This window comes from Furipterus horrens, unplaced genomic scaffold, assembly GCF_987537825.1.
Source record: "Furipterus horrens unplaced genomic scaffold, mFurHor1.1.pri manual_scaffold_11, whole genome shotgun sequence".
NCBI lineage: Eukaryota > Metazoa > Chordata > Mammalia > Chiroptera > Furipteridae > Furipterus > Furipterus horrens.
Window position 1 is genome coordinate 18,666,510 of NW_028327181.1, and position 26,704 is coordinate 18,693,213.

The following is a 26,704-nucleotide window of genomic DNA, read 5'->3' on the forward strand; positions in this document are numbered from 1 at the left end:
GCCGGAGTGGCTTGCTGGGCGGTGAGCGGCAGAGCGGCACTTGAGGCCCGCGGGGACCTGGGGGTGAGGAACCCCCTGGCGCGGGACTGCGGGGCTGACGGCGCTGGGGTGAGGCTCAGGTGGGGGCCCTAGCTGTGCAGGGGTGAGGCGGGCCGCTGAGGATCCAGAGGGGGCAGGATGGGGGCTGAGGAGACAGGGAGGCCGAGATGGAGAGGCTGAAAGGGTTAGGGGCCCGAGTTGGGGGGCTGAAGAGTGGGAGGAGCTGCTCAGGAACCTGGGGTGGGGAGTTGGGGGGCTAAAGGTGCAGAACTGGGAGGCCATTGGGCTGGCGGGGGTGTGGCCGAGCCAAGGCCAGGTGTGGACTGAGGGCCGAAGCAGAATGGGGTGCTGAGGGGTGAAGCGCCCCCATTTTCCGGAGTCCGGTCCCTCTGCACCCCACTGCCCAGGAGCATCTGGGCCGGTCCCACTGCCCAGACCCCTACCCCACCGGTCCCTGCGCCTTTGCAGGACTGCATGGCTGCCCAAATGCCCCCACCCCATGGCCTGCCGCCACCCCTGGCCCTCCCCCAGGTGTATTTCAGGTGTTTTTGTTAAAGCCAGTGTTTGGGCTGCAGCAGCTTTAGCGGGACACGTGTGAAATAGAACCTCAGACAGGGAGGCCACGGGCTCCACCGCTGCGACTGTGTGACCTCAGGCAAGCCCTTTAACCTCTCTGTGCAATAGGGAGAAATGGCACCCGATCACAGGGACTTTAATGTAGGGCCTGACACAGTGGATGGTGATGGACCCCACCCACCTCCACCAGCCTTCCAGCCAGCCAGACCCATATCCTGACTGACACATGTCCTCATGGCATCACCTGGGCCAAGCTGGATGGCTGTGAGGGCCAGAACTCTGAGGTCATCTCCGCTCACTCTGGCCTGTATGCTCACATCCTGCCTATTGTCAGGTTTCCCTCTTTTCCTCCTGCAGTGGAGGTGAACTGGAGCTGATAAGGGCATTTGAAGATCCTGTCCTAGTCCACCTTTACTTCAGCCGTAGGTGGGTTGCCCACAGTCACTGAGCCTGTTTCTTCATCTGCACTGTAACCTAACAGCATGTACTTTCTGCGCAGTTGTGAGAGGTAAACAAAAAGAATGTCACTTTGAAAGTTGTAAACCTCTACACGAGTTCATTTGTAGGATTCCTTTGAGATAGCACCTGAAGCCAACCCTGTCTTTAAAACCTTTCTCTGCGGCCCACCATGTTCCCCGGAGTGTTTTAGCTAACTCTTTGAAGGTTCCAGACCTCAGGCTGCACGTCTCAGCCCACACCACCCACTGGTGGTGGAAGGAAGCCAGCGCCTTCCCTCTGTCGTCACACGTGCCGGCTGCCATGCAGCAAGGCCGTGTTAACATGGGAGAGGACAGGGGTGGGCCCCCCGACCTCAGGAAGCTTAGTACCACAAAACTGTACACTTAAAAATGGGTAGAATGATAAATTGTATGTTTTATATTTTTTGTCATAAAATTTACATATATATAAATATATATATGTGAGATCTAGAAACATTTACAAAAATCTTCCCAGTAGTTATTCAGAAGTAAAGAAATAAGAGTCTTTATTTGCAGAAAAAATTTTAACATTGAATACTTTTGTAACAGTGACGTAGTTTCCTTTTCTAAGGATCACTATTTTTTTCTTCACAGGGCTTCTGAGGTTAAGCAGGACTCAACAAGTATTTTGTCCAGACCTAGAAAAATGCAGTCGTACAAATAAGCGTTAGTCGAGCTTATGAGTCAACACTAGTAAACTAGAGGAAAAGAAATATTTTAAATGTTAAAAAAAGGACTTTTTACAAGTCAGGTGCCAGCAAAAGTGCTCTAGAGCCACAGAAGACAGGGCTGGACACCAAAGGTGTTATGATTTCAGCAGAGCCTGGATTAGAGAGGTCTTGGGGCAAAATGGAATGCCACCCACCAGTAAGGTACAGGAGGTGAGGGGCTGTGCCAGGGTAGGGGGCACAGAACTGAAAAACAGGGCCATGAGAGAGGCTGAATTGGTGTTGGTGACTGATGCACGGTCGGCAGGGTTGCCAGCACAGTTAGGAGCCAGTCATGAATGCCACCCAGGGACACTGGCAAATTACTTGGCCCTTATGCTGCAGCCCCCACCTGTAAAGTAGGTATAATCGCAGGTTAGGAGATGAAAAGAGGTGATCCAGGGTGAGCGCTCAGAGCAGCGATGGCACCTTTGGACCCTTGGCAGCTGTTAGCTGGCAGCACTGTCATTCCGGCTACCCTGGCTGCCCGCTGATGAGCAGTTCAGAGGACATCACTCCAGGAGCCAGGCTTAGCCGGACTGGTCAAGGCACGTGGCACTGGGGGCTGGGGGCTCAGTGTCCCTCCCTTACTCAGCCCAGGTCTTTGGTGACTTGCACAAACTTCATGCCCAAGCCCCTCCTGAGTCCCTCACCATCATCCCCAGTCGGGATATCTCTGCACCAGGCTCAGCTCCACCTCATTCTGCCCTGCCTGGTCCTGCTGCTTGCCTGCTAGCTGCTGCATTCCAGAGACTCTGTCTCTTCAGTTGGTCCTATGAGAACTCAGGGCCACAGCACTGTCCCCCGCCCTTCCTGACAGTCCCGGGACCACCTCTGGCTCCCACTTTGGGACATTCCTCCCTCCTGCTGTCTTCATGCCTTCAACTCAAGGCCCTGGGCTCCCAAGGGTAGGGATTGTTTTGCTCATATCCGTGTGACTTCATCACAGAGTCGGGAGTTTGTTGAAAAAAGGAAGGGCAAGGAAGGAAATTACTTGTAAGTTATAAAGCAGCTGGGCCCCAGAGAACGGAAGCCAGTCCTGGTCCCTCTCTGGCACCTCATGTCCTTTAGGTGATGCAGAAACAAGCCAGCAGGCAGGGTAGCTCTGGGCCACCTACCTGTCTAGCGAAGGAGGGTAGCGAAGGAGGGCAGCTGGTGCAGGCCCTGAGAATAAGCCAGCTTGCTCCCCAGGCTGCAGGTCGAGCTTGCATATGAGCACTTGTCACTCCTGCACTGCCTCAAATTCCAGACCTCCCTTGATGCACATGTTCCACTCAGACTGCCATCCAGGCCCACGTTGGAGCCCGGACTTAGGGCAGTGGGCACAGGGCACATGACCGCAGCCCCCTGCGTGGTGAGCAGGGGCATGGCAGAGACCAGTGCTGCAGTGCAGAGAGGAGGGGTCCCCAACCCCCAGGGAAATTGGCCCACTTTGGGGTGAGGGGGTCCCAGACACAGGAAACAGTATCCCAAGGCTAAGAGGTTAGGAGGCTCCTATATTACAAAATGTCCAGCGGTGCCACCTGCAGCAAGTGAGGTCAAAGGTGAAGGGCCTTGAACTCTGGTTTGTACTGTGGGCCAGGGTTCTCAAAGGGGCTCTCCTGCGCATTCTGGGGAGGTCAGTGAGCACACTGTCATTTCACACGGATTCCGACATTTCAGTGCCTCTGGAGTATTTGTTTCTGGGCTGGGCATTTCCCAACCCTACCAGGGCACTCAGTATTGCTTGAGGCAGCTCTGTGTTACTTACATTTCTCTCTAAGCAACAGGAGACCAGAATGGTTGAATGCAGAGGCGGGGAAAGCAGAGGAGGCCTCTTTCTCTGCCCAAGGGTGTCCGAGCCTGCTGGGAAATTCTTGTTGTCATCTTGTTTTCATTGGCTTGATTCTTGTATTTGTGGACACTGGTGTGGCCTGGCCGGCCTCCTCCACAGCTGACCCTCACCACCCCATGGGTTCCCAGCCTTTCCTGATCTCCCCGTTTCACAGTCTTACCCTGCTCGTTATAATGCACTGAGCGGTCTTCCTTCTTTATTTTACTTTCTTGACCTTTTTTACTCATTTGCTGTTGTAACCTGGGGCTGCATTGTCTGCACTTCTGGTGAGTAAATTGAAGGATAACAATGAACTTAAATCTGTCCCCGTGTCCTATTACAAGTGGCCCCTTTTCTATATTATTTTTGTGTGTCTCCTTTTAAAAATTAATTTTTGATTCCTGTCTCTGGAAGAAGGGAGAGATTTTGTGTTTTGGTTTCTTTTTAATTTTTTATTGGTTTATTGTTCTTCTATTACAGTTGTCCCACTTTTTCCCCCCATTGCTGCCTCCCCAGCCCACCCCTTCTCCCACAGTCAATCCCCACCTCATTGTCCATGTCCGTGGGTTATTTATACTAGTTTCTTTACTAACCCTTCCCCTACTTACTCCCCTTCTCTCCCTGCCCCCCTGTGTGTGTTTGTTTTTTAATTGACCACCATTTTCCCGTTACCCTCGAATCCTTTGCTGATTAGACATTTAACTCTCCCTCTCCCCTCCACCCTCACATTTTCCATCTTTATTCTTCAGAAGACTTGTGCTAAGTTAGTTCTTGACAAGGACAACCCTTCCCCTGGCTACATTCTGCAGTGGGCTCTGAGCTGCCTTTGTCCTCCAACTTCAAACCGCTGCCTACAGCTGCCCTTTGGTAGAGTTAACAGCTGTGGTCTGTAGATGTCTAAGATGGTTGATTCCAGAAGGTTCTCTCCTGTGCCCCTGCTGTCTCTGTTCACTCCTCAGGAGGGAATGGGCTATGAAAATGCTCCCCCAAATCTCCTAGAATGTGGGGAGTTGCTTGGGCTCTCAAGTCAGTTTGTTAACACTTTCTCAGGGGGATAAGTGTGTGGGATTCAGTCTGAAGAAAGTTTCTGAGCTGGATGCTATGGATAGGAAGAGAGGAGGGGGCGAGAGGGAGGAGCCTGTCAGGAGCAGGTGGCGATGGGAGGTGACTGCCCAGGTGTGTGTTAGGAACTGGGGCCTGGAGAGGGCTGGGCTGCAGCCCCTAAGTGGGATTGAGGGAGGGTGGGGGGCAGAGCTGACCCCAAGAGGCAATGAATGGAAGACCTATGTGACTGGATCCGGAGGCTGTGAGTGGGAGGCGGGAGTCCAGTGGCCCTTGGGGCTATCTGGGTGTCTGACAGGCAGGGCCTTAGGAAAAAAGAGTGGGTGTGAGGTGGAAAGAGTGGTCCCAAGCTGAGGGGGAGGAGCTGGATTCCACCTTGGGTGGAGGATGGGGGTGAGTGACGCCCTCTTCCAGATGTGAGAGAAGTGGGTTGTGGGAAGTGGGGGAGGATGACAGGCTTGGGCTCCATAATCCCTCTGTGACCCTGAGAGGCTAGCAGCTAGTAAGCCCTCCACCTTCCTAAAGTTGCTGGGAGGATGTGCCCTCGGGGCTGGAGCTGTGTCCAAGACTGTGGGGTCAGTGGCTTCTCCTCCAGCCGGCCATGGGAAGCCTGGGCTCTTCCCATTGGAGAGGACTTACACATTCAGAAGTCTCCTGACTGTCTTGGGTTAACCCTCTGCTTCCTGCTGCCCACAGCCTGGGGTGCCCCACAGCCTTTGTGGAGCCCTTCCTGCTCCCCCTCTGGTCCATCTCTGAAATAGCCCAGAGCCAGCCTGTCCAGGGCATTTTCTTCCTTTAACAGGTGTTCCTTCTCCACTCTGGGTACCACTTTTAGGCTCACAAGACGTGGTGCCATCACTTCCTCACCTCTTGGGTGCCCAGGTCCTGGGTCAGGTTGAACCCCCTCACCTGCCTCAGTGGCCTGGTCCTAATGTCCCTCTCTTGCCCAGCACTAACTCCACTGCCATCTCTGCCAGGAGCACCCCTTCCTTCTTCAGGACATCATGCAGTCGCTGCTCTTGGCTCAGTCTCCTGAAGCTGCTTCTCTAGCTTCTCCCAAGTCCCCTCTCAAATCAGACCAGCCAGCGTGGGCCCTCCCACTTAACTTGGGCCCCCTGAACTGTGTGTGAAGCTTATGGCCCTGGCATTCTGCCCTAGGCCCTTGGTTTGGTGTGGCCCCTGCCATGTGCTGCTTGGAGGTGCAGGCGATAGCGAGGCACCAGGAAGTCAGCACTGCAGGGCCCGAAGACGCCACAGCAGGGTACTGAGTGCTCCCTGTTGTGCTGACCCTCCTCTCTCTCCCCAGCGTGAAGCCTGATTGGAACCCTGGCTGCAGGCCCTCTCGGGATGCTCTGGGCATGGCCTCTGGAGCCCCAGAGCAGAGCCACCAGATGGCAGAGGAGACCCCCGGCTTCCTGGACGAGTTCCTCCGCGACTTCCCAGCTGCAGTTAGCCCAGAGAGCCCTTTGCCGTGGAAGGTTCCGGGGACAGTGCTGAGCCAGGAGGAGGTGGAGGGCGAGCTGGCTGAGCTGGCAGTGGGCTTCCTGGGCAGCAGGTAGGCCATGTATTCCCCCGGAGGAGACAGAATAGGATGGGAGAACGAGGCATGGCATGTGCCACATGGTGACCTTGAACCTGGCATTTACCCCCCACTTCCTGCCCCATGCAGTTTATGTTCCCTATGTGAGTCCCTGTGACAGCGCTCTGCTGGTTCCCCAGGACAGCTATAACAAAGCCCCACAGGCTGGGTGGCTCAGAGGAATAGAAACGAATTGTCTCAGCTCTGGAGGCCGAAAGTCAGCATGTCAGTGGGGACATGTCCTCAAACAAAGACTGTCTAGAAGAATCGGTTCCAGACCTTTCTCTTAGCTTCTGGTGTCATCAGTGGCCCTTAGTGTTCCTTGGCCTGGAGACACACCACTCCATTCTGGCTTTTGTTGTCACATGGTATTTTTCCATGTGTCTGTCTTCACATGGCATATCTCCCTGTCTTTCCATGTGTCTTGTAAGGACACCAGTCCTATTGGATATGGGGCCCACCCTGCTCCAGTATGACCTGCAAAAACCCAAATTCCAAATAAGGTCCCATCGTGAACCACTTGGGTTAGGACTTCAGCATGTCATTTTGTAGGACACAATTCAGTTCATGACAGGTGCTAAGCAGTGGAGGGTTCCGGGGTCCTGTTTCTGTTCTGTTTCACAGATGGGGAGACAGAAGCCAGATGGGTTAGGAGACTGGCCAAGGCCTCCATTCGGGGGCAGGGTGAGGCCTGGCCGTGTACCCAGCATGCAGACCACGCTGCCCCACAGAGAGGCAGTGATACTTCCCCCGTTTCCCAGGTGAGGAAGCTGAGACACAGGAAAGGAGTGTGACTAGCATAGCAAATTCCGAGAAGGATACAGGGAAGCTCTTGGTGTGTGGGCTGGCGGGCCATGTGGCATTCACGTGAACCTCATCTTACCCTGAGGGACCATACCCACAGTCCCTAGTCACTGCATCACCCGTAAAATCAGGACAAGGCCCTGGCCTTGGTCTGCTTCCTTTTCAGCAGGTCAGCTCCATCCCCCGCCCGCTAAACCCCACCCCCAGCAGAGCTACCCACTCTTTCTTGCCGGTGCTGCTGCAGTGTGGGAGCCTGGGTAGCTGAGCACAAAGGCCTCTGGTTGTGGGCCTGCTTCGTGGCCATGCCCATCCTAGCATCTCCCTTGGCCCCACACAGCTCAGGAGAAAAGGCCCAGTCACCGTGTCCCTTAGGATGGCATGTGAAGAGGAGATTGCCAGCTTGTCTGGCTTTGAGGAAATATTTTAGAAGCAGGTGGAGCAGAGCGGGCCTGGTACCTGACGCCGCCGCATTGGGGGTGCTGGATGGGTGCTGGCGATGCGGGAGATGGGAGGGGAGGGCAAGAGGGGTCCTAGAATTCTGCTTCCCTCGGCCAGGAGCGCGAAGGACAGACGGGAGGAGGGGGAGCCAGCCAGGCACAGCAGCTGCACTCAGAGGGGAGAAGGGAAATGGAGGGTCCCAGGGCCGCAGAGTCTGTCCTGCGAGTGGCACAGGACCAAGGTGGGAAAGCCAGCCTGGGTGACAGCGGAGCCTCACGTTAGCTGGGCCTCTGGGCAAGGGGTACAGCATTAGAAGAGGGATTTGCCACAGCGGTGAGCCTAGGAGGGACACCAGTTTGAGGGTCAGTTCCCAGGTCACGGAAGGAGAGGGCTCAGAGAAGGGATGTGCAGGGAGGAGGAGGACTAAGGATGGGGGCAGGGAGGCTGCTTTTTCTTCAGATAAGTGGAAATGGCAGGGGGTGAGGAAGAGGAGGGTAGCCAAGCAGGAGCAGGTGACCACACTTCTGCCCAGAGAGGGGCCTGAGCTGGAGAAGTTGGGAGGTGGGGCGCAGGGCCTTGGGGGTAAGTGTTAGCTTAGATGCAGGGCAGGTGTCTCAAGCTAAATGCAGGGGAAATCAGGACTTGTTGGAGGTGGGTGGGACTCCTCGGGGCCCTGGCCACAGCGTCTGAGAGGGCGGGAGGTGGCAGCAGGCCCTGGGCTCAGGTGTTAAATGAGCACCCTGTTAATTAGCAGGATCACAGAGCAGGCCTGAGACTGTTTGTGACTAAAGAGACCAGGGTCACAGCCCCCTGGAGGGGTTGTGCACGCCTCTGTGAATCCACCTTAAATTACCTTAAAATGTGATATTTTAAAGTCTTATATTTTCCAGCCATCTTAGTAGATTTATTTTCAGTTATTTTTGTCCTTTCCTAGTCTTTCTTTCCTGTGTAGACACAGATGTTCACACATTGTCTACCCTGCATGTGACTGTCAGAAGCACCCCTGACATGTTCCCACTGGGCTCCAGCCCTGGAGCTAGAGCCAGAGCATGCCGGCTCTTGAGTGTAAGGAGCCCCGGGCATACTGGTCCATGGAGTTTTTCAGATTGTGAATGGTATCTGTTACGAAACTGTCTGGAAGTCAGATCACTGAGTTCAGGGGTATGATAATTTACATCTTGTTTTTCCCCCTGTCGTTTGCAGTTCCCTGTCACATCCCAGGTCCCTGAGCAGTGCCTACCTTACACTATATTATTTATGTGTGTTTTCCTCTCTGCTGCTAAACTGGGAATTCCTTGAAAAATCCCCAAAGTGTACAGGACTGGAGTGTTTATCTGTCCCTGTGCCTTGCACACACACTTTGTCCCACTCATATTGCCTCTTCGGGCCACTTCAGGAGCCCTGACTGATGCAGGGCCTGAGTGCCTGGGGCTGTACTGGGCGGGACCCTGGGGGAGAGGCATCCAGGAAGCAAGCCTGTGGCACAAAGCCAGGCATTGTCTGGGTCCCCATGGCCGGAAGCTCAGTGGCCTCAGCAATGGGACTTCAGGAAGACACAGCTGGACCTCCCCAGGAACAAGGAGAACAGGCGCCCCTTCCCCCTCCTGTGAAAATGGAAAACCCAGTGGTGGGCAGGAAATCCCCAAATAGCAGAGGAACTCATTTCTCATGTCTTGGCTGGTTGTTTCTCAAAGGCAGTTCCAGAGGCTCCTCCCCCTCAATCACCTTCATTCATCCCCGAAGATTCCTAAGACCATCTATAGACACCACAGATGCCTAGGTGCAAGGGGACATGAACTGTCCACCAGGCTGTTGGGAGGCCCATGCCATCAGGGTGAAGCCCAGTGCAGCGGAAAATCACGGGCTACCCACCCCCAGCCCTCAGGGAAAGGCACATGGGGGTGAACACATGTCTTCCAGCCTGCAAGAAGCTCCCACTGGTGGGGAGGCAGATATTGGGGTCAGGATACATTCTTGAAGCTGTAGGGGCACCAGGGGTAACGACCTCTATGCCTTAGGGAGCCAGGGAGAGCTGCCCAGGAACAGGGAGTTAGAGCCAGCCCCGAAGCTGGGGATTGAGCAGGCAGGCCAGAGAGCCCGTGGAAAAGTGCACCTGTGGCAGAATCTTTGATAGTCCTTCTCCATTGGCCTCAGTCTCTTTATCCCCATGACTTCTAGCCAGCTGCCCCTTGTCCCTCTTTTCTTGTACTTGAGGTTCCCATTTCCTCCCTCCATTTGCTTTCCCATTCCTGCCTACGCCACCTCCCTACCCGCCCGGGCTGTTCTGGGTGGCCTGGCAGTGACCTTCAAAGCACTCAACCAAATCTTGCTTTCCAGAGTTGTTCCTCCACAGCCCTGGGGGGCCACCCCTCCAGCTTCTCCCAGCTTCCCAGCTGCTGTCTGCCCAGGTGTGCTCCTTTGGGCTGTAGCCCTCACCCCCATTCATTTAGAGGCCCCATCTCCAGACCACATGCCCACTAGCCCCAGGCCTCTCAACATGCAGCTGAAACTGAGACTCACTGTGGACGTGGAACCTGTCCATCCCCTGCCCAGCACCTGCTCTGTCCCCCACTGTCCACCACGAGGCCCTGCCTAGCTAGGGCCTTGGCTGCCTCGCAGGATTTACCCTGCAATCCATCCTGAATGGAGAGGCCAGAGACAAGCCTATCCCATCCTGTCACATGCCTCTTTAAAACACACCAAGTAATGGCTCCCCATTGCCCTGGCACCTGCACCCCTCCCCCTAGCATCCCCTTGTAGCAGCTGTTTTGATGGACCAGGGACCCAATGGGCCATGCACAGCCTAGCCTTCCTAGTGTAGTCCAAGATTTGCTTCCTGGGATGGCCATGATGAAGGGCCACATGCTGGGTGCCTTAAATAACAGAAATGTATTGTCTGAGATTTCTGGAGCCTGGAAGTCTAAGACCAAGGTGTCAGTAGGCCTAGTTCCTTGTGGTTGTTGGCCACCCTTGACTTGTGAGTCCATCACTCTGATCTCTGCCTTCATTCTCACCTTGTTCTCTCTGTGTGTGTCTTGTGTCTGAGTCTCATCTAATTGTATCTGCAACCAGCCTATTTCCAAGCAAGGTCACATTTGGAGGCACTGGGGATTAGAACTTCAACATATGAATTTGGGGGGACATAATTCTATCCATAAGCTCCCCCATACCCAGAGGTCCCTGGCTGCTTTGGTGATCAGGCACCTGTCACCAGGCTGGACATTGTGCAGTTTGTTTGGGCTGGCCTTGCAGGCCAATGGACACAGCTCACAAGTCTGTGACACGCCCTCCCCACCAACCTCAGCCCAAATCTGGTGCGGCACAGGCCCCAGTAAACGACACCATGTGGACATGGGCTCCCCAAGGACCAGAGGCCAACCTGCTCGTTGTGGCCCCACAAGGGAGTGCAAGTGGTCATTGCTACCTCCAGGGGGGCCTCCCTGGGTGGAAGGGGCCTGAGGTCTCCTGGAGGGGTCAGACTGGTGCTGGAGTGTTGACTTCTGCCGAGGAGCCGGCCCCAGTTCACTTCGTATTCCCATCCCAGGAACGCTCCGCCACCACTTGCTTCATCTCTGGCCCACGAAGCAGTTTCCCAGCTGCTGCAGAAAGACCTTTCTGAATTCAGGATGTTGCCCAGGCAGGAGGAGGAAGACAACGGGGAAGTGGAGGAGAAGACCCCTGTCACCTGTGAGTTCACCTCTGTCTTGGGACCCCAGGCTTAGCAGGCAGCTGACTTACCAGCTGGGCAAGGGGCAGGCCACTGTGAGCACTGGTGGGAGAGGGCAGGGCTCACCTGGCCTCTGTCTTCTTTCCTCTTTTGCTGGTGGGAAGATGGTTGTGGCAGCATATGACTGAGAACCTCGGAGGGGCAACAGCCTGTATGTGTGCTCATGACAGGGGCAGGATCAGGATGCAGAGGAAGCACTCATAGCCTGAAATCATCAGGGGGAGCACAGCAGCCACTCACTGAGCTTCAGAACAGCCAGGGGATGAATAACATGTGGCCCGTTTTACACGGGAGGACCCCAAGGTCCTGACTATGTCATGCTTCTGCTCTTTTGCCTCAGCCAACATCACCCCATGCTGATGTGGGAGTTGGGAGGATGATGTGGGAGTGGGTTCCCAGGGGCAGCCTTGATGTCCAGCTGGTAGAAAATGTTAGAGCTTCGCCCATTGCCTGGGCTGGTCCATGAGAGCTTGAGAAAGCAGCCTGCTTCTGGGACATTGGTCAGCAGGGTGGCCTCCAGCCACATAGCAAGAGGGACCCAGAAGCAGGGAGTGAGCCTCATGTTAAAACCTGCGGGCTCTTATTTTGCATGTCTTCCTTTCACTTTCCTAGTAATTCGTTTCTATTGTATTTCACCAAAATGTCAGTTCATGTTGGACCAGAACTACATGCAGCAAGCAAGGGTTGCTCAGCTGTGGCCTATGGCACAGTGTGTGGTGGGCCAGGCTAGGCACCAGCTTTCGGTCTCTCTGTGCTTGCTGGTGAGGCCAGTTGGGATGCAGAAGACAGAATGGGTCCTGGGGCGCGGCCTGGTTGTCAAGGTAGTGGGAGCCTCAACAGATTCCCCTTCCTTTGCCATTTCCTATCTGGCTGTGTTACTTTTATCATTTTTTTCATTGACGTGTAATTGACACATCACATTGCAGAAGTTTAAGGTGTACAGTGTGTCTGTTTGGTTCATGTATACATTACTTTTGCTAACACCTCCCCTATGTCACTTAATTACAGGCATACCTCTGAGATATTGGGGACTTGGTTCCAGGCCACTGCAGTAAAGCGTCATAATCTTTTTGCTGGTGGTGGTGGATGGGGTGGGGGAGTGTCTTGCCTTTAGTTTATAAAAACTGCAACATCTGTCAAGCACTATACAGTGAAGCGTAATAAAACAAGGTATTCCTGTATTTTCCCACTGTCTCAGCACTAGTGGGAGCATTGAAGGCAAAGCAATGAACAGATAGGCAAAAGAGAAGAAAAACACGCAGCTTGTCCCTGCTGTAGGTGCTGGGCCTGGGCCCATATGTTCGACTCCCCTGCCCTTTTTCCTGGGCTCCCTGTCCTCATTCCTTCCTAGCACAGCTTCCTGTCTCCCCCTGCAGGAGACAGCACCTCACTGACAGGCAGCCATTGCCTCTGCAAAACCAGCAGGCTCTCGGCCACTGCAGAGGGAGCGCCCTCCAGCCCCGCCCGGCGCGTCCTGGCAGAGTATTATCGCCGCCTGCTGGCGGGAAGGAGCAGTGCGGCGGCTGAGAGCGGCAGATCCTTGCACATGGGGGCTCCTGCTCCTGCCCTCCGTGCAGTCCTGGATCAGCTGTCCCTGTCATGGGCGTAGGACTTAGTAAAATCTATCAGTGGGTGTTATGGGAATCATCACCCAAGGGCAGAGATGTGACTAAGACCTCCAGGCGGTAGGGTCAGGTGGCGCTACCCACAGCCCCTCCCCAGTGAGCAGTTCCTATAGGTGCCAGGAGAGCCGGCGTGTCCTGTGAGCAGCCTCAGCGTGTGTGGGCCAGGTGATCCTCCCCATAGCTTATCATTCTCATTGGTAATTGCCCTTTGCTGGAGCCAAGATTCAGGTTTAAACACGCTGATGAAAACAGTTGCATGACCTAAGAGAGTCAACGGTATTCTGTGCCTCCCTAGGTATTTAAGAGCTGATAAAACCCAGTTCTCAAAAAATGCCTGAATGGCCACCACGTCCTGAGTGTGGTTGCAGCAGCCACCCCGATGGCATGGATTTCCTCAGAAGTATCTCTCCGGGGCTTCCTGCACTCCCAGGCCCTCTATGCCTCCCCTGGCCTCAGCTCTTCTCCTTTCCTTCTGCAGCCACTTCCTTGGGGCACAAGCTGTTCCTTCTCTAACTCCCCAAATTCTTCAAGTGTGGCCTGCAACACTCCTGAATCTGCCATTTCTAGTTATTTGCCCTGGGGTCCCCCACATAGGTGACCAGCACTGACTCACCGGTATCTGTCACCAGCACCTGGGCCAGCAGGGGTCTCAGGAGGGGTTTGTACATCAGAATAAACTGAGTCTCTGAAGTGTGGCATCTGAGGTTTCCTTTGGACCTGTTTATTGTTAATGTTAATGTTAGAGCCAGGTTTAGGTAGGATTTAAGTTTTTCTTTTAAAATCTGTATTATAGACGGTATTACTTGTTGCTGCATAACATTGCCCCAAAATTTAGTGGCTTAAAACAATAAACGTTTATTGTCTCACAGTTTCTGTGAGTCTGGAGTTTGGGAGCAGCTCAGCAGGTGGATCTTGCCCAGGGTCTCATGAGATCAGATAAAGGCCACTGGGAGCAGAGATGCCACTTCCAAATTGTTGTCACACAGTTGTTGGCAGGAGGCCTCAGTTCCATACCATGTGGACCTTCCACAGGACTGCTTGAGCATCCTCATGACATGGCAGCTGGCTTCCCTCTGAGCCAGTGATTCACAAGGGAGACGGAAGAGGAGAGAGAGACAGTGAGAAAGACAGGGCACACAAGATGGAAGCCACAGTGCCTCTTAGGGCTTAGTATCTGAAGCCGCTCCTGGTCACTTTGGTTTTATTATAGTCATTGGAAGCAGGTCACTAAGGTCATGAAGTTACGCACTCAAGGGGAGCAAACTGAGCTCCCACTCTTAAAGGGAGAGGTATCAGTGAAAGTATGGATGTATTTTAAAACCATTGCCTGGGGCTAACACTTGAAATGGCAAATTGGGAAAGCACTAACAAAGTGTACTTAAGAAGAAACATCACCCATAAACCACCACCTGTAGAGAGCCACTGCTGACACTGTGGTTGGTGCCTTCCCTGCCTTTTATTTTCTGGGTCCATGTGGTTGAAAACTTTCTCATATACTCATGATTGAACTGTACATGGAATTTTCCATCCCTTTTTTTTTTCCCCACAACATTTTTTCTTAATATCAGTATTTTTCCTTCATATCATGGCATAAGCATTTTATGTACTTTGAAACTCTGTAAAAGTCCATTTTTGTTTTTAATTAAACTTTATTTGAGAGAACTATAGCCTCAGATGCAGTTATAAGAAATAACAGGCTCAGTGGGTCGAGTGCTGGCCTGTGAACCAAAGGGTCGCCGGTTCGGTTCCCAGTCAGGGCACATGCCTGGGTTGCGGACCAGGTCCCCAGTTGGGGGCATGCGAGAGGCACCCACATATTGATATCTCTCTCCCTCTCTTTTTCCCTCCCTTCCCCTCTAAAAATAAATAACATCTTTAAAAAAAGAGAAAAGAAATAACACATCAGCATCCCAAGCACCCTTTAAGCAGTTGCCCGCAATGGTAACGTCTTACAAAACTAGTGAAATATCATGGCCGGGATCCTAACATAGTTGAGATGCAGAACACTTCCATCCCTCAGTCATGTCCCCTGTATGACTGCCCTGACACCCCCACCCAACCGCTGACAGCTACCCGCCTTCTCTGTTGCTATAATTTTATCGTGTGAAGAATGCATATAAATGGAATCACACAGGGTGTAACTTTTGGGGACTTGCTTTCTTCATTCAGCATAATTCCCTGGAGACTCATCCAGGTTTCTGTATGTATCAGTAGCTCCTTCCTTTTTCCTCCTAAGTGGTGTTCTGTGGCATGATGTACCCAGGTTTGTTTAACCATTCACACATCGAAGGACGTTTGGGCTGATTCCGGTTTTCACCTATTCCATATAAAGCTGCTGTGAACCATCAGGCACAAGTTTTTGTATGAACTAGTTTTAATTTATCTGGGATAAATGCCAAGGGGTGCAGTTGCTGGGCCAGTGGCAGTTACATGTTTGGTAGTGAAAATTATTTTTAATAGCATCTTAATTCTTTGTCAGAAGAATAGACTGTCATTTATTCTGTCATGGATATATATTGTTTCTAATTAATGCAAAATTATAAGGGAGTCTATACTTTGTCCTTAAATCACCCATGTATTTCCGCTATTTCCTTCGGGTGAGCTCCCATGAGTGGAGGTGTTCCACGTGGGACAGGAGGCTCTTGGTGCCTGTTGCTAAACCAGACACTTCTCACTGCTTAGGACACAGCCTGTCACATGTAATTTATTGGCTGGTGTGCCCGGGCAGTGATGGGTTAGAGGGGCCTGTGCAGGCCTGTGATGAGGCTGTCTGGAGAGCTGCAGGGGCCACAGGGAGGGGGTGCAGGGTGAGCACACGGAGCATCAGCTGACCTGCACTGGGGCTTTCCTAACAATCCTCCATCTTGCCCATCAGTGCTGGATGCCAAGGGCTTGGCACGGAGCTTCTTTAACCAGCTCTGGGAAGTGTGCAGCCAGTGGCAGAAACAGGTGCCCTTGACTGCCCGGGCTCCGCAGCGGCAGTGGCTGGTCTCAATTCACGCCATCCGGAACACTCGCCGCAGGATGGAGGACCGGCACGTGTGCCTTCCTGCCTTCAACCACCTCTTTGGCCTGTCGGTGAGTGTGCCACCTCCTGGGCTCTAGGGCAGCTCATGAGGCCAGTGTCCCCAGTCAGGACAGCTTAGGAGACGTGCATAAGGGATGGGAAACTACTCTGGGTGCCAAGCAGAGCTGACGCAGGAGTGATGATGACAGCTTCCATCTGAAGGCCCAGTTGCTGGACATCTCTCAAAGCATCTCCAGGGAGTCTGGAAGTTCATCATCCCAGCACGTCTGGACCAGGGCGGCCACTAGCCACCTTGCTTCCCCAGCTGAGGGACTGAGGCAAGGAACGGTTTTTCCCAGTCAGTTGTGGGGGGAGGCCCTGGGCACCGTATTCACCTGGACTCAGGATCGCAGAGCCCTGCTCTGTCTCAAGCACTGGGAGCCGCCTGCTGCATCTCACGTTCCCAGCATCTCGGTGCAGAAGGTGGATCTGATGTGCTGGAGGGTTGTCTGATGGCGAAGGCCATGCTGATTCTTCCAGAACCCTCCTGACCCTTTCAGTCAGCGCCTGTTAAGAGTCTCTGGCTGGGCCACAGCCTTGGTCGGGCATGAGGCCAGCAGGGCAGTGACTCCCACTGTGTTCCCCACCAGGACCCCGTGGACCGCGCCTACTTTGCAGTGTTTGACGGTCACGGAGGAGTGGACGCCGCGAGGTATGCCGCTGTGCACATACACAGCAATGCAGCTCGCCGGCCGGAGCTGCCCACAGACCCTGAGGGGGCCCTCAGAGAAGCTTTCCGGCGCACCGATGAGATGTTCCTCTGGAAGGCCAAGCGGGAGGTGAGAACAGGTGGACGACCTTCTGTGCAGCTGGGAAGCCAGTAGCCATGAGCATCGGAAAGGCCTAGCCCCTGCAGAGGGACAGAAATAGACGTGGTTGGTGTTGCTGGAAGGTCCTCACTAATTGCTGCTGGCAGCCGTGTCATTTCATTCTTATAGCCAAGGGGGGCTTGCTTTTCATTTGAATAGAGGCACCCTAAAGCCAGGCCCTGCTGCAATATGGACGTGCCCCACTGCAGAGGGTGTGCCGGCCTTGCAGGGAAGGACAGGCTGGCTGTATTAGAATGTGCCCAGGATTTTGTTTTAATCAAGCGTGTGAGATGACAGACACAGGGACAAATGTCCTGAAAGAGCAGTTTATTACTTAGAGGTGTTCATTACAGTTCTCAAAAGGAGATGCTATGCCACACAGTGCCACATGGGAAGCATGGCAGAGGGAGGTAGAGGGAGAGGGGAAGGCATGGCCGCAGGAAGGCATGGGTGAGGCAGGGCCAGCAAGTCACAGCAAGCTTAGGATTGGCTAGTTGGAATGATCTCTACAGGCCCTGAGCTACAGGAGCAGTCCCCAGCCATCCGGGCCAGGGGAACGTTGGCCCAGCAGGAGAGACAAAGATGGTTGAAGACATGGGCTCCAGACCTGCTGGCTTGTGCATGAAAGGAGCTCCTGGGGGAGACGCTTGCTATCTTCAGGAATTAGCTGGCCGGGGGTGGAGGTGGGGATTCTCCCCAGGGTTAGCAAGGCCCCAGGTTTATCAAAGCATCATAAAATACAGAAAACAAAATGCGTGATTAGCACACCCCCCCCCCCCCCCAGTTCCCCTTGTTCTCCTGTCAGGGTCTCAGCAGGAGCTGGTGTCCGCTGGGAGGGTTCTTTCTGTGGGAGTTAGAGCCACACAGGGATGAGGCGTCTGTTACTGAAAGAAGAAAGAGTACATCCGCCCCCAACACCACCACCACTGAACCTTACCTGTTCTTTTCAGTGGGTTTTCTCGTAGCCCTGTGGGGTAGATCAGGTCCCTTTTAGATATTGGGAAACTGAGGCCCAGTTGATGTGCCCCAGTTGACATGGCTAGTGGGGCGACTTGGGGTGGGAGCTGCACCATCATCAGACGCTGTGAGCACAGAATGGAAATCAGCAAACCCGGACATAACAGAAAACCGTAAGGCATTGAAAACGGCGAGGCGGGAACCAGGGAAGTGCTAACCTGCCTCAGCCCTTCTGGCCACTGTCCCCCATACGAGGTAAGAAAAGTCTCTGAGCTCAGGGCTGCCTCTCATAGTTGAGTAAGGATTCTCTGAAGCAGGTGTTTGGTTTAGTTTAGTATTTTTAAACATCTTTATTGAGATATAATTGACACATAATTAATTGCACATATTTAAAGTGCACGATGTGCTAGGTTTTGGCATATGTCTGCACCCATGAAACCCTCACAGCAATGAACGTATTCACCCCCAGAAGTTTCTTCCTGCCATTTTCCCGCCTTTCTCCCCTCCTGCTCCCCACTCCTCTGCTTTCTGACACAACAGGTGCTGCTTGGTGTTTCCAGAGCTTGATATGAATGAGATTGCACAGGCTGTGCTGTCCTTCCACGCAGCGTGACCCTGTGACCTTCACGGTGCCCGTCATGCATCTGCAACCCTCCCCTCTTACTCAGCACTCTGCCAGCAGTCCTTCGGTCCGGAGCGTGCGGGCCTGCGGGGCAGGGCCAGGCCCGCCCTCACCCTGCTCCCTCGGCCTCCTCTTTTCACAGCGGCTGCAGAGCGGAACCACAGGTGTGTGCGCACTCATCACAGGAAAGACCCTGCACATCGCCTGGCTCGGGGACTCCCAGGTCATCCTGGTACAGCAGGGACAGGTGGTGAAGCTGATGGAGCCACATAAACCTGAGCGACAGGTAAGGGGCTCCCTCCACCCACCCCTGGGACATCCCTGGCCCCATTGTGCTGCACCCATCAGGGAAGCAGGTGGTCAGGGAGCCCTGGCTGAGGGTTACTGGGGCAGATTAGGAAGTCAAAGGGGCCTTGGACCATCTTCCTGGGAAACCCCTGGTGCTTCTCCATAGGGAGAGCTCCCCTCCCAAACTCCAATGGCCAAGTGTCCCCTAAAACTTGGGACACTATAACAGCAAGTGGTCTCAAGTGAACCCCTCCTGTCACAGTGACACGGTGCGCAGAGCTGCAGGGGAGAGCTAGACTACCCAGCAGGCAGCCAAGTAAATGGGGTCAATGTGCAGGGTCCTGTCGTGCATGCTTGCAAGGAGTGGCCCACCTAGGCTACGGGGAAGGAGGGCTTCAGGGAAGAGGTGAGGCTGGGCTGGGAGGAACCAGGCTTGGGGCTTTGTTAGGCAGAAGCTACACTGAGACCCTGAGGCCAGTCACCCACTGTGCCCCAGGATTCTCACCTGGAACCAAGGATGACATTCCTTCTCAGTCCATATCTCACAGAAGTGTCCGTTCTGTCTCCTGAGGTGGGAGACCAAGAGTGTGCACCTCTGGGGGTGCCTGGGGGCCCACACACTGCTCTGCACTGGCTGTTTCACCTCTCTACACGCCTGGTGGGGGTTCCACGTCAGCACATAAACTGCTTCCACCCTCTCCTAGGGCTGTTGGAGTTCCATTCATTTCTGTCTCTTCTCAAAGTTTTTTTTTTCAGTCTTGGTACTAGAAACAAGGCAGCAATACATAACAATACTAACAGCATTTCCTTGGTCAGGGTCAGGTACATCTACACAGTACAGATTTGCCAAACTCCCCCCTCAGGCTGTGTGGGGTCCTGCTATAGGAGAGCTGAGAAGGCCTTTGTTTAGTTTGCATTTCTGTGAAGGAACCAGCTTGGGCCTCTTTTCAAACACTGAAGATCATTTACATCACCTTCCCTGAGAACACTGTTTCTGTCCTTTGCCCGTTTTTGTCCTGAACTATTGCTCTTTTTTCTTATTGATCTGTATACATCTTACATACATTAAGAAGGTTGGCTCTCTGTGCAGTGATTTGAAAATTCTGTTGTCTTTCTTTATGGGCTTTTCCACATGGAAGTGTTGGTTTTATGTAATTGTGTGGAACTCTCTTTTCTGTGGCTTCTAGAAAGCATTGCAGGGAGTATCATAACAGCCAGGAATGACAGCGCTTCTTAGCCTCATGGCAGCTCCTACCTTGTGCTCAGCCTCCTACGTGTGCTCTCCCCATTGTATAAAGGAAGAACTGAAGCCCAGAGAGGTTAAGTAACTTGCCCAAAGCAGAGCCAGAAAGTGGCAGGTATTCTCTGTCACTTCAGGGCCTCCAGTGCCTGCTCTCCAGTGGGCCCTCCTCCCCTGGGACAAGCAGTTGGGTGAATTGTGGCCCAGGTTAGTGCTAAATACGGCTCCTGCTTGGAGTGCTGGTTCTGCACCCACTGGCCTCATCTGTGTAAGCTCAGCGTCCAGCACCTCCTCTGAGGCCCACTGGGTGCTTCTTGCAGGCAGCATTTTCCAAACACTGCCTGAATTCAGGAGTGTGGCACCATGGCAAAGAGCAAGGACAGGTGGCCGTGCTTGGCCCTGGCTCCACCCCTTCCAAGCTGCAGGTTCACATCAAGCAGCAGACACTCTTGTTACCACCCTTCGGGCAGCAAGCTCACGTCTGGAAACCCCGTTCAGGGGAATTTGTAGGACCAAAGAGGTTTTAGGAGCCATGGGTGGACTGGGCCTCTGTCCTGTCCTCTCAGGGTGGGAGCATCACCGTCCTTTGGGAGCCGGGCAGGGTCTGCAGGCAGAAGGATAAGGACCCAGGGCCATAGGGCTTGTCTAGGGCCTGGTTTGGGTTTCATCCAGCCCTGCCAAATGGCCGCATGTAGCACACGCTTGGTCTCCTCCCAGCATTGTACAGAGAAGGGACAGTGTCCTGCACAAAAAGGGAGCTGCTGGGGGTCTTGCCGTCTCATGCCGGGGCTCCTCGTGCTCCTCGTGCTCTTTCTGTTGCCTCGTGAGCATCTCCCTGACCCTGAAGTGCTGCTCAAGAACAGGCTGAGTGTGGCCTGTCTGTATTTGCACTATAATCTGTGTAGCCATCCCTGCAACCGAGTGATGAGTAGGTCATTCCCAACTCCTCACTGTGTTACTAGAGCCTCGTTTGGGCATCTTTCAAGAGCTATGGCTCCCAGCACTGTCTTAGAAACCAGCTCATCCCATCCCAGGTGGCAGTGCTGGGTACCTGCCCCGTCGGAGCGCCTAGGCCCCCCACTCTGGCTGTCTCCCACAGGACGAAAAGGAGCGCATTGAAGCTCTGGGTGGCTTTGTGTCGCACATGGACTGCTGGAGAGTCAACGGGACCCTGGCTGTCTCTAGAGCCATTGGTAAGGAGGCAAGGGGTGGGAGAGAAAGGTCACCGAGGGCTCAGGCCTCTGGAGCCAGCTGTTGGGGACAGCAGTGCCATGTGCTGAAAAGGTGCCTGTCATCAGTGGGGTCTTGTTAGCAGTCAGATTGTGAAGGGAGTTTGGAGAGTGCAGACACAGATACCTTAGAAACTTCCATCTTGCACAGATAATCGTGGGTCAACTTCTATGTCATTATCTCTTTGTTGAAACTTCCTCAAAATATCTAGAAGGAAATCTTTGGTTAGCTGGGAGATGAGTTTTAAACATTCTGTAAGTGAAGTGTATTCCCCCCATTCATGCTGATGATTTTTTTTTCTTTCTTTTATAATCTGAAATAAAAGCAACCCCTCACCTGCCCCATCCTATTTTCTCAGCATCCCACACCTGCCAGGCCTCAGTCTGGGGCTCAACAGCCACATCTCTTCTTCAGATACTTAGGAATCACCCTCTTCCTGCTAACGCCTGTGATGGGGCATCTGTCCTTCCAGCCTCCTCAAATGTCTGTCCTTCTTGCCAAACGGTTGCCATCTCTATAGCCCTCCTCCCTGCAGCTTCTGCCCTTGAGTCTCTGGACACACCAGGGCAGGGAGGTGGTCGTGGGCCTCTCCGCATGGAAACTGGGGATCATGAGCCCTTCCAAGGAGAGGGGAGTTCTGGGCAGCTCCAACTAAGGGACCACAGGGTCTGGTTCACGCTCCTTGGGGACGTGACTGTCCGGGCAAGAGCAGAAGGAGGGGGCCGGCAGGAATCCCAGAGGGGTCTGCATGAGGTGTGAGCTGCAGAAACCAGGAGGGGAGGGGAGTGTGAGCTGCATTTTGAGGGTAAAGCCAACAGATTGGATGTGGGGTGTGAGAGAGAATCAGAGGAAACCCCCTAGATTTGGGCAGAAGGACCTGGGGAGTGTGGTGCCATTTCCAAGCTGAGGAGCCTGGAAGGGCAGGCGCGAGGGAGGAAAAGCAAGCTTGGTTGCGCGCCTGTCAGGTGTCTGGGGGGTGCTGTTGGGAGCCCAGGAGGGCCAGGGCCACCAGCCAGGCAGTGCCCCGGGCCCTGCTCCACCGAGAGTGAAAAAACGAGTTTGTGGTGCCGAACTCCCGCCCTGCTGGGTTTTGATTCTTCCCTCTGGAATAGCAGAATAAATCTGTCACATCCCCTCCATGTGAAGTTACCTTTTTACCCTGTGTCCTTACCTGTGAGCATGGGGGTTGGAGGAGAGGTGGCCACAGTGAGACCAGGCTGGCAAATGGACGGAGCAGCCTGTGGGTCAATTCTCTGACACGAGGTGCTTCTCTCCCATGCACAGGGGATGTCTTCCAGAAGCCCTATGTGTCTGGAGAGGCAGACACAGCCTCCCGGGAGCTGACCGGCTCTGAGGACTACCTGCTGCTGGCTTGTGATGGCTTCTTTGATGTAGTCCCCCACCAGGAGGTGGCCGGCCTTGTGCAGAGCCACCTGGTCAGGCAGCAGGGCAGTGGGCTACATGTCGCTGAGGAGCTGGTGGCCGCAGCCCGGGAGCGGGGTTCCCATGACAATATCACGGTCATGGTGGTCTTCCTCAGGGATCCCCAAGACCTGCTGGAGGGTGGGGTCCAGGGGGCCAAGGACACCCAAGCAGACAGGAGAAGTCAAGACTTGCCCTCTGACCTCTCAGAGCCAGAGAACAACATTCCATGGAGAAGCTAGGAGGTCCAGGCCCCCCCCGTGGTCCCCACCCTGTGATCCTACCCTTCAGATGTCTTAGGACTCAACAGGTAGTGGTGGGCAGGCGGGCACCACCCAAGCAGTGCTTTCCCCTGGGATTCCCGAGCCCTTGTGCTGCTTGCTGGCCCATCCTGTTGACTGCGGACCTGCACGGGTTGGCAGGTGTCACACCTTGCTCATGACACACAGTAGAACAAAGGAAGCCTCACCAAGCGAAGATGACCCAGGAACTAGACCAACTCTTGCTCCCACAGGGCAGGGGTGGAACCAGAGGCCATAGTTACTGACTGCAGCCAGACCAAAGACACCGGCCATGTGCATGGGGCAGTGGGACACTGTGTGTGGACCCTTGAGCACAGACTCAGGAGCCGTGGTCATTTGCAAGCATGTCCTGGGCCCCCAGTGCAGGTTTCTCATCCATTCCTCATAGGCCGCAGCTGGGAGGGTTCATGTCTGCAGACACACCTGGCGGGGCCAGGCTGGCAGAGCTCGCTGCCCAAACGGGAGAGGATCTGGGATCAGGTCTGCAGTGGCCCCCCGCCTGCACCATGGCGGCCAGGACGTGTGGCCCTGGCTTCACTAGTCCCTCTCGTCCCCCCCCACACCCAGCAAGGGGAAGCTCCGAGATGCTGCACGTGTCTGTTGTGTTCTTTTATTTTCCCCAGGGAAAAGTCTAATTCAGAAGCAGTACTTCAGGTTTTGTCTTTGTTCTGTTGGTGCCAAGGTGACCTGTTGTGGCTAATAACTTAAGCAGAGCTTAGCATTTATTTTATTCCTTAGAAAACAACATACTGATATTTTTTTAGGGGAAACTTCTTTTGCAGTATTACTGAGTTTTTTTCTTCAAGATTGAAGCAAAAACCTTTCCAGGTAGTGTTACTAAGCCATTCAAGTGCCTTAAACAGTTGTAGGTAAGGCTAGATCTGCACAGCCTTCAGTGGGTTCTAATAGGCATGTTTAAGTTTCTACAAAAACAGGACTTATTTTGTTACAGTAGATGGTTTAGGCTAGAATTCTTCCCAGAAGAGTTCTTTCTGCCTCTTTGAGTTGTGTCACTGACAGTGAAGTGGTTGGTCCCTAAGAGCGTGGCCTGGGCCAGACCGCAGGGCTCCAGGAGCTCAGGGTGACTATGGTCCCTGCCTGGTCCCCACCTTCCCTGGCCCTGCCACTCGGTATCTGGCTGGATCCTAGGCTGAGAGCTTGAGCTCCATGAGCAGGCAGGTCCTTGCTGCTGTTTAGAATGTTCTAGAATGTCTTGTGTGTTGGTAGTTGGATTGGTTTCATTCAGAAACACGTAAGAGGTTCTGGCAAGTCTGATGTAGCCTCTGGGTCTGTTGGGGAGGCAACAGGAGTGCAGCTGGGAGTCTGTCCTGCCCGTCCAGCCCCTGCCCCTGCCCCTGCCCCTCTTTCTGCCAATAGTGGCAGCCTCGGCTGCCTGGCTCTGTCTGCCCCTGGCCTTGCCTGCCTGTGAGAGAGCTCATTCATGGCCCCTACTGCCTTGGGAAGGCGAAGCTCACAGGTGGGCTGCTACAACTGGTGTGTGAAGTCAAAGCAGCAGAGGTCGGGGAGGGCTCCAGGTAGGACCTGGGCTTGCAATGGTGGGCAGGGCTGCTGCAGGCCGAGGCTGGCAAGTCTGGGAGGGGGAGTGGGTGGCTCAGCTGCCTTTAGCAGAAAGTGTCTGGGGGGCTGGGCAGTGGGAGGAAGCTTGGTACCAGGGCCTCAAGGCCAGGAGCTCCTGTCGGAGCATTCTGAGTCCCACAGCAGCCAGGCCCCAGGAAGGTCTGTGCAGGGAGCCCCATGCTCCCAGCAGCGCTGAGGGGAGTCCCAGGGAAGGGGCAGATGGTGGAAGCCATCCCTCCTGAAGCAGTTGGGCTGCCCATCGGAAGGGAAGGAGCCATGGGGGGCCACGGCCTGTGGGCTGAGTTTGCCCCTCCCCTATAGCAGGATGAGGACCCTGAGGCCTTGTCATCTGTGCCTTTCTGAGGGTCTTGTGATAAAAAGCCTCTTACACACGGTCACTGCAATTCAGAGAATGTTTGGCAGCCAACATGACTGTGTCACCCCATTTAACTTGAAGGCCCCACTGCCTTCTGGGGGCCAGAAGCCCCTTTGTCAGACCCTCCCAGCACAATGCTGAGGGCAGGCTGGATGTGGCCCCATCCTTCTCTACCAGCCTGGCACCCTGAGGGCATGACCTTAATGGAAGGAGGGAGCAATGGGCTTGTTTTTCTCTTTTCTTTGCTAATCTTATTCTGTTGATTGCTGCCAAGAGAGAAGCTTCACAGCGTGGGGTCTGGATTGCACCACTTGATGGTTTGATTGGTGCCCTGGTTTGAGGCTCCACCAAGATGTTCCTCCAGGCTTGTCCTGACGCCTCTCCAACCTCTAGCCAGGCTGCTGGGGTTAAAGCCCTCACCCCCAGCGGAGGTCTTTGCTGTGTGGTGTGGCCTGTCAGCCTAAGGAGCCCTTGTTCTCCCGCCACACACCCAGGCACAGAGCAGGTCTTTTCCATCCTGACTGGGCTGCGCTGGGAGCCACTACATCCTGGTCCGCTTCCTCTTCAGGCCACAGTCCCAAAGGGCCCCCAGCTGAGACACTGGTCTGGAAACCTCGAGCCCCTCCTTAAGTCCCAGTTTTGCCACTAGCTCCTATGTGGGTTGAATCAGTCATTGCACCTCCCTGGGCCTCATTTCCCCCTTTTTAGGGCACAGGGTTGTACTGAGTCTGTGCAACAGCTCCTGGAATTCTGAAGGTGCGGGGGGGCCCTCCAGGGGAAAACAGTACATTCTGGGGAGAAGTTGCTAGGACTGAGGGCCCCTCCCCCACTGCCAGCAGGGAGGGAGTGATTAAGTATTACTAGTGTCTATTCTTAAAAATAAGTGGGTTGGAAAAGAATTGAGCTACTGATGCCAGTGCTTTATATGTAATACAAAAGCTGGAGAATTCCAGCACCGCTTTTACAGGTAGAGCTGATCCCAAGCCAGCCGCGGCGGGAGAGGCAGGCAGCTCAGGTTGGGGGCGGCGCCTGGGAGAGAGGCAGGCACAGCTGGGCTCCCCAGGGCGGCTAGTGAAGCTACCAACCTGCCGAAATTCTGAGGTGGACGTATGGCCTCCGCAACCCAGTCTGTCCTCAGCATCCAGGGCTAGGAAATGGGTGTGTTTTGGGGAGATACCCGGCCCCAAGGAGAACCATGGGCCAGCTTTTGGCTACAGCCCTGTCTCCCGTCTCTGAGGCCACTTGTAGTCCTGGCCTGGCCCTTCCCCGGCTACCTCAGCAGTGTTCCTAGGGCTATGGGCACAGTTCTGACAGCTCCTAGGCCTGGCCCCCACACCAGCTCTACAGAAGCTGGGGGGGCCTTGAGCAGAAAAACTTTGATTTGACTGCCCACAATCCAGAGGGGGCAGCCCCTGGGGCCTGTGCTTTTCCAAGGCTCCACAGCTTTGCCAAATTTGCCAAGCTTTGCCATTCACATGCTGTGCCAGCCTTGCCAGGAGTTTATTTGTGCACGTTTCGTGAGGTTCTGTGGGGGTGGGGGGTCTTTTCTAGGACACAATTGTGATTTACCCTGACTGTAGGTACAAGTCCCAGGATGAGGCCAGAAAGGTGGTCTCCTCCCAGGGCTACTGTGCTCAATTGTCAATAAACCACAAGTTCTGAAACCTATCTCGAGTCCTGAATCCTGCCTTCTCTCATCTCTGAATTCCTGGTTCCCCTGGATGTCCAGGGGTTTGGAAGTTCCTGGAGTGCAGAGGAACCATCTACAAATCTGGCAGGGGTAGCAGGTGGGTTCTGGAGGGAGCCCTACTGGCCCACAGCCAGCCTGCCCTGCCGGGTTCACATCCATGGAATCCCAGCCCACCCTTGCCAGCAGCAAGAAGTCACATTCACTGTGAGCATGTGCAGGGGTCATGGGACCAAGGCAAAGCCCCTGGGAAATCTGCAGAAGTCCTTGGTGTCCC

The 26,704-nt window shown here is 54.2% G+C and overlaps 1 protein-coding gene across 7 annotated transcripts; it reads left to right on the plus strand.

The window, feature by feature from the left end:
* On the plus strand, nucleotides 1-26,408 carry PPM1F (protein phosphatase, Mg2+/Mn2+ dependent 1F). Of its 7 annotated transcripts, none has more exons than XM_090290982.1 (9): nucleotides 1-119; nucleotides 973-1,123; nucleotides 5,983-6,231; nucleotides 11,042-11,184; nucleotides 15,725-15,927; nucleotides 16,507-16,695; nucleotides 18,447-18,590; nucleotides 20,932-21,025; nucleotides 22,347-26,408. In XM_090290982.1, the coding sequence occupies exons 2-9, from the start codon at nucleotides 1,098-1,100 to the stop codon at nucleotides 22,724-22,726; spliced, it is 1,428 nt and encodes a 475-aa protein (XP_090147108.1). In that variant the 5' UTR covers nucleotides 1-119; nucleotides 973-1,097; the 3' UTR covers nucleotides 22,727-26,408. The 7 variants fall into 7 exon arrangements, with proteins under 7 accessions (XP_090147108.1, XP_090147107.1, XP_090147106.1 ...); XM_090290981.1 differs by having other exon boundaries at nucleotides 1-108; nucleotides 950-1,123; XM_090290980.1 differs by having other exon boundaries at nucleotides 1-108.
* The last annotated feature ends 296 nt before the right edge of the window (nucleotides 26,409-26,704 follow it).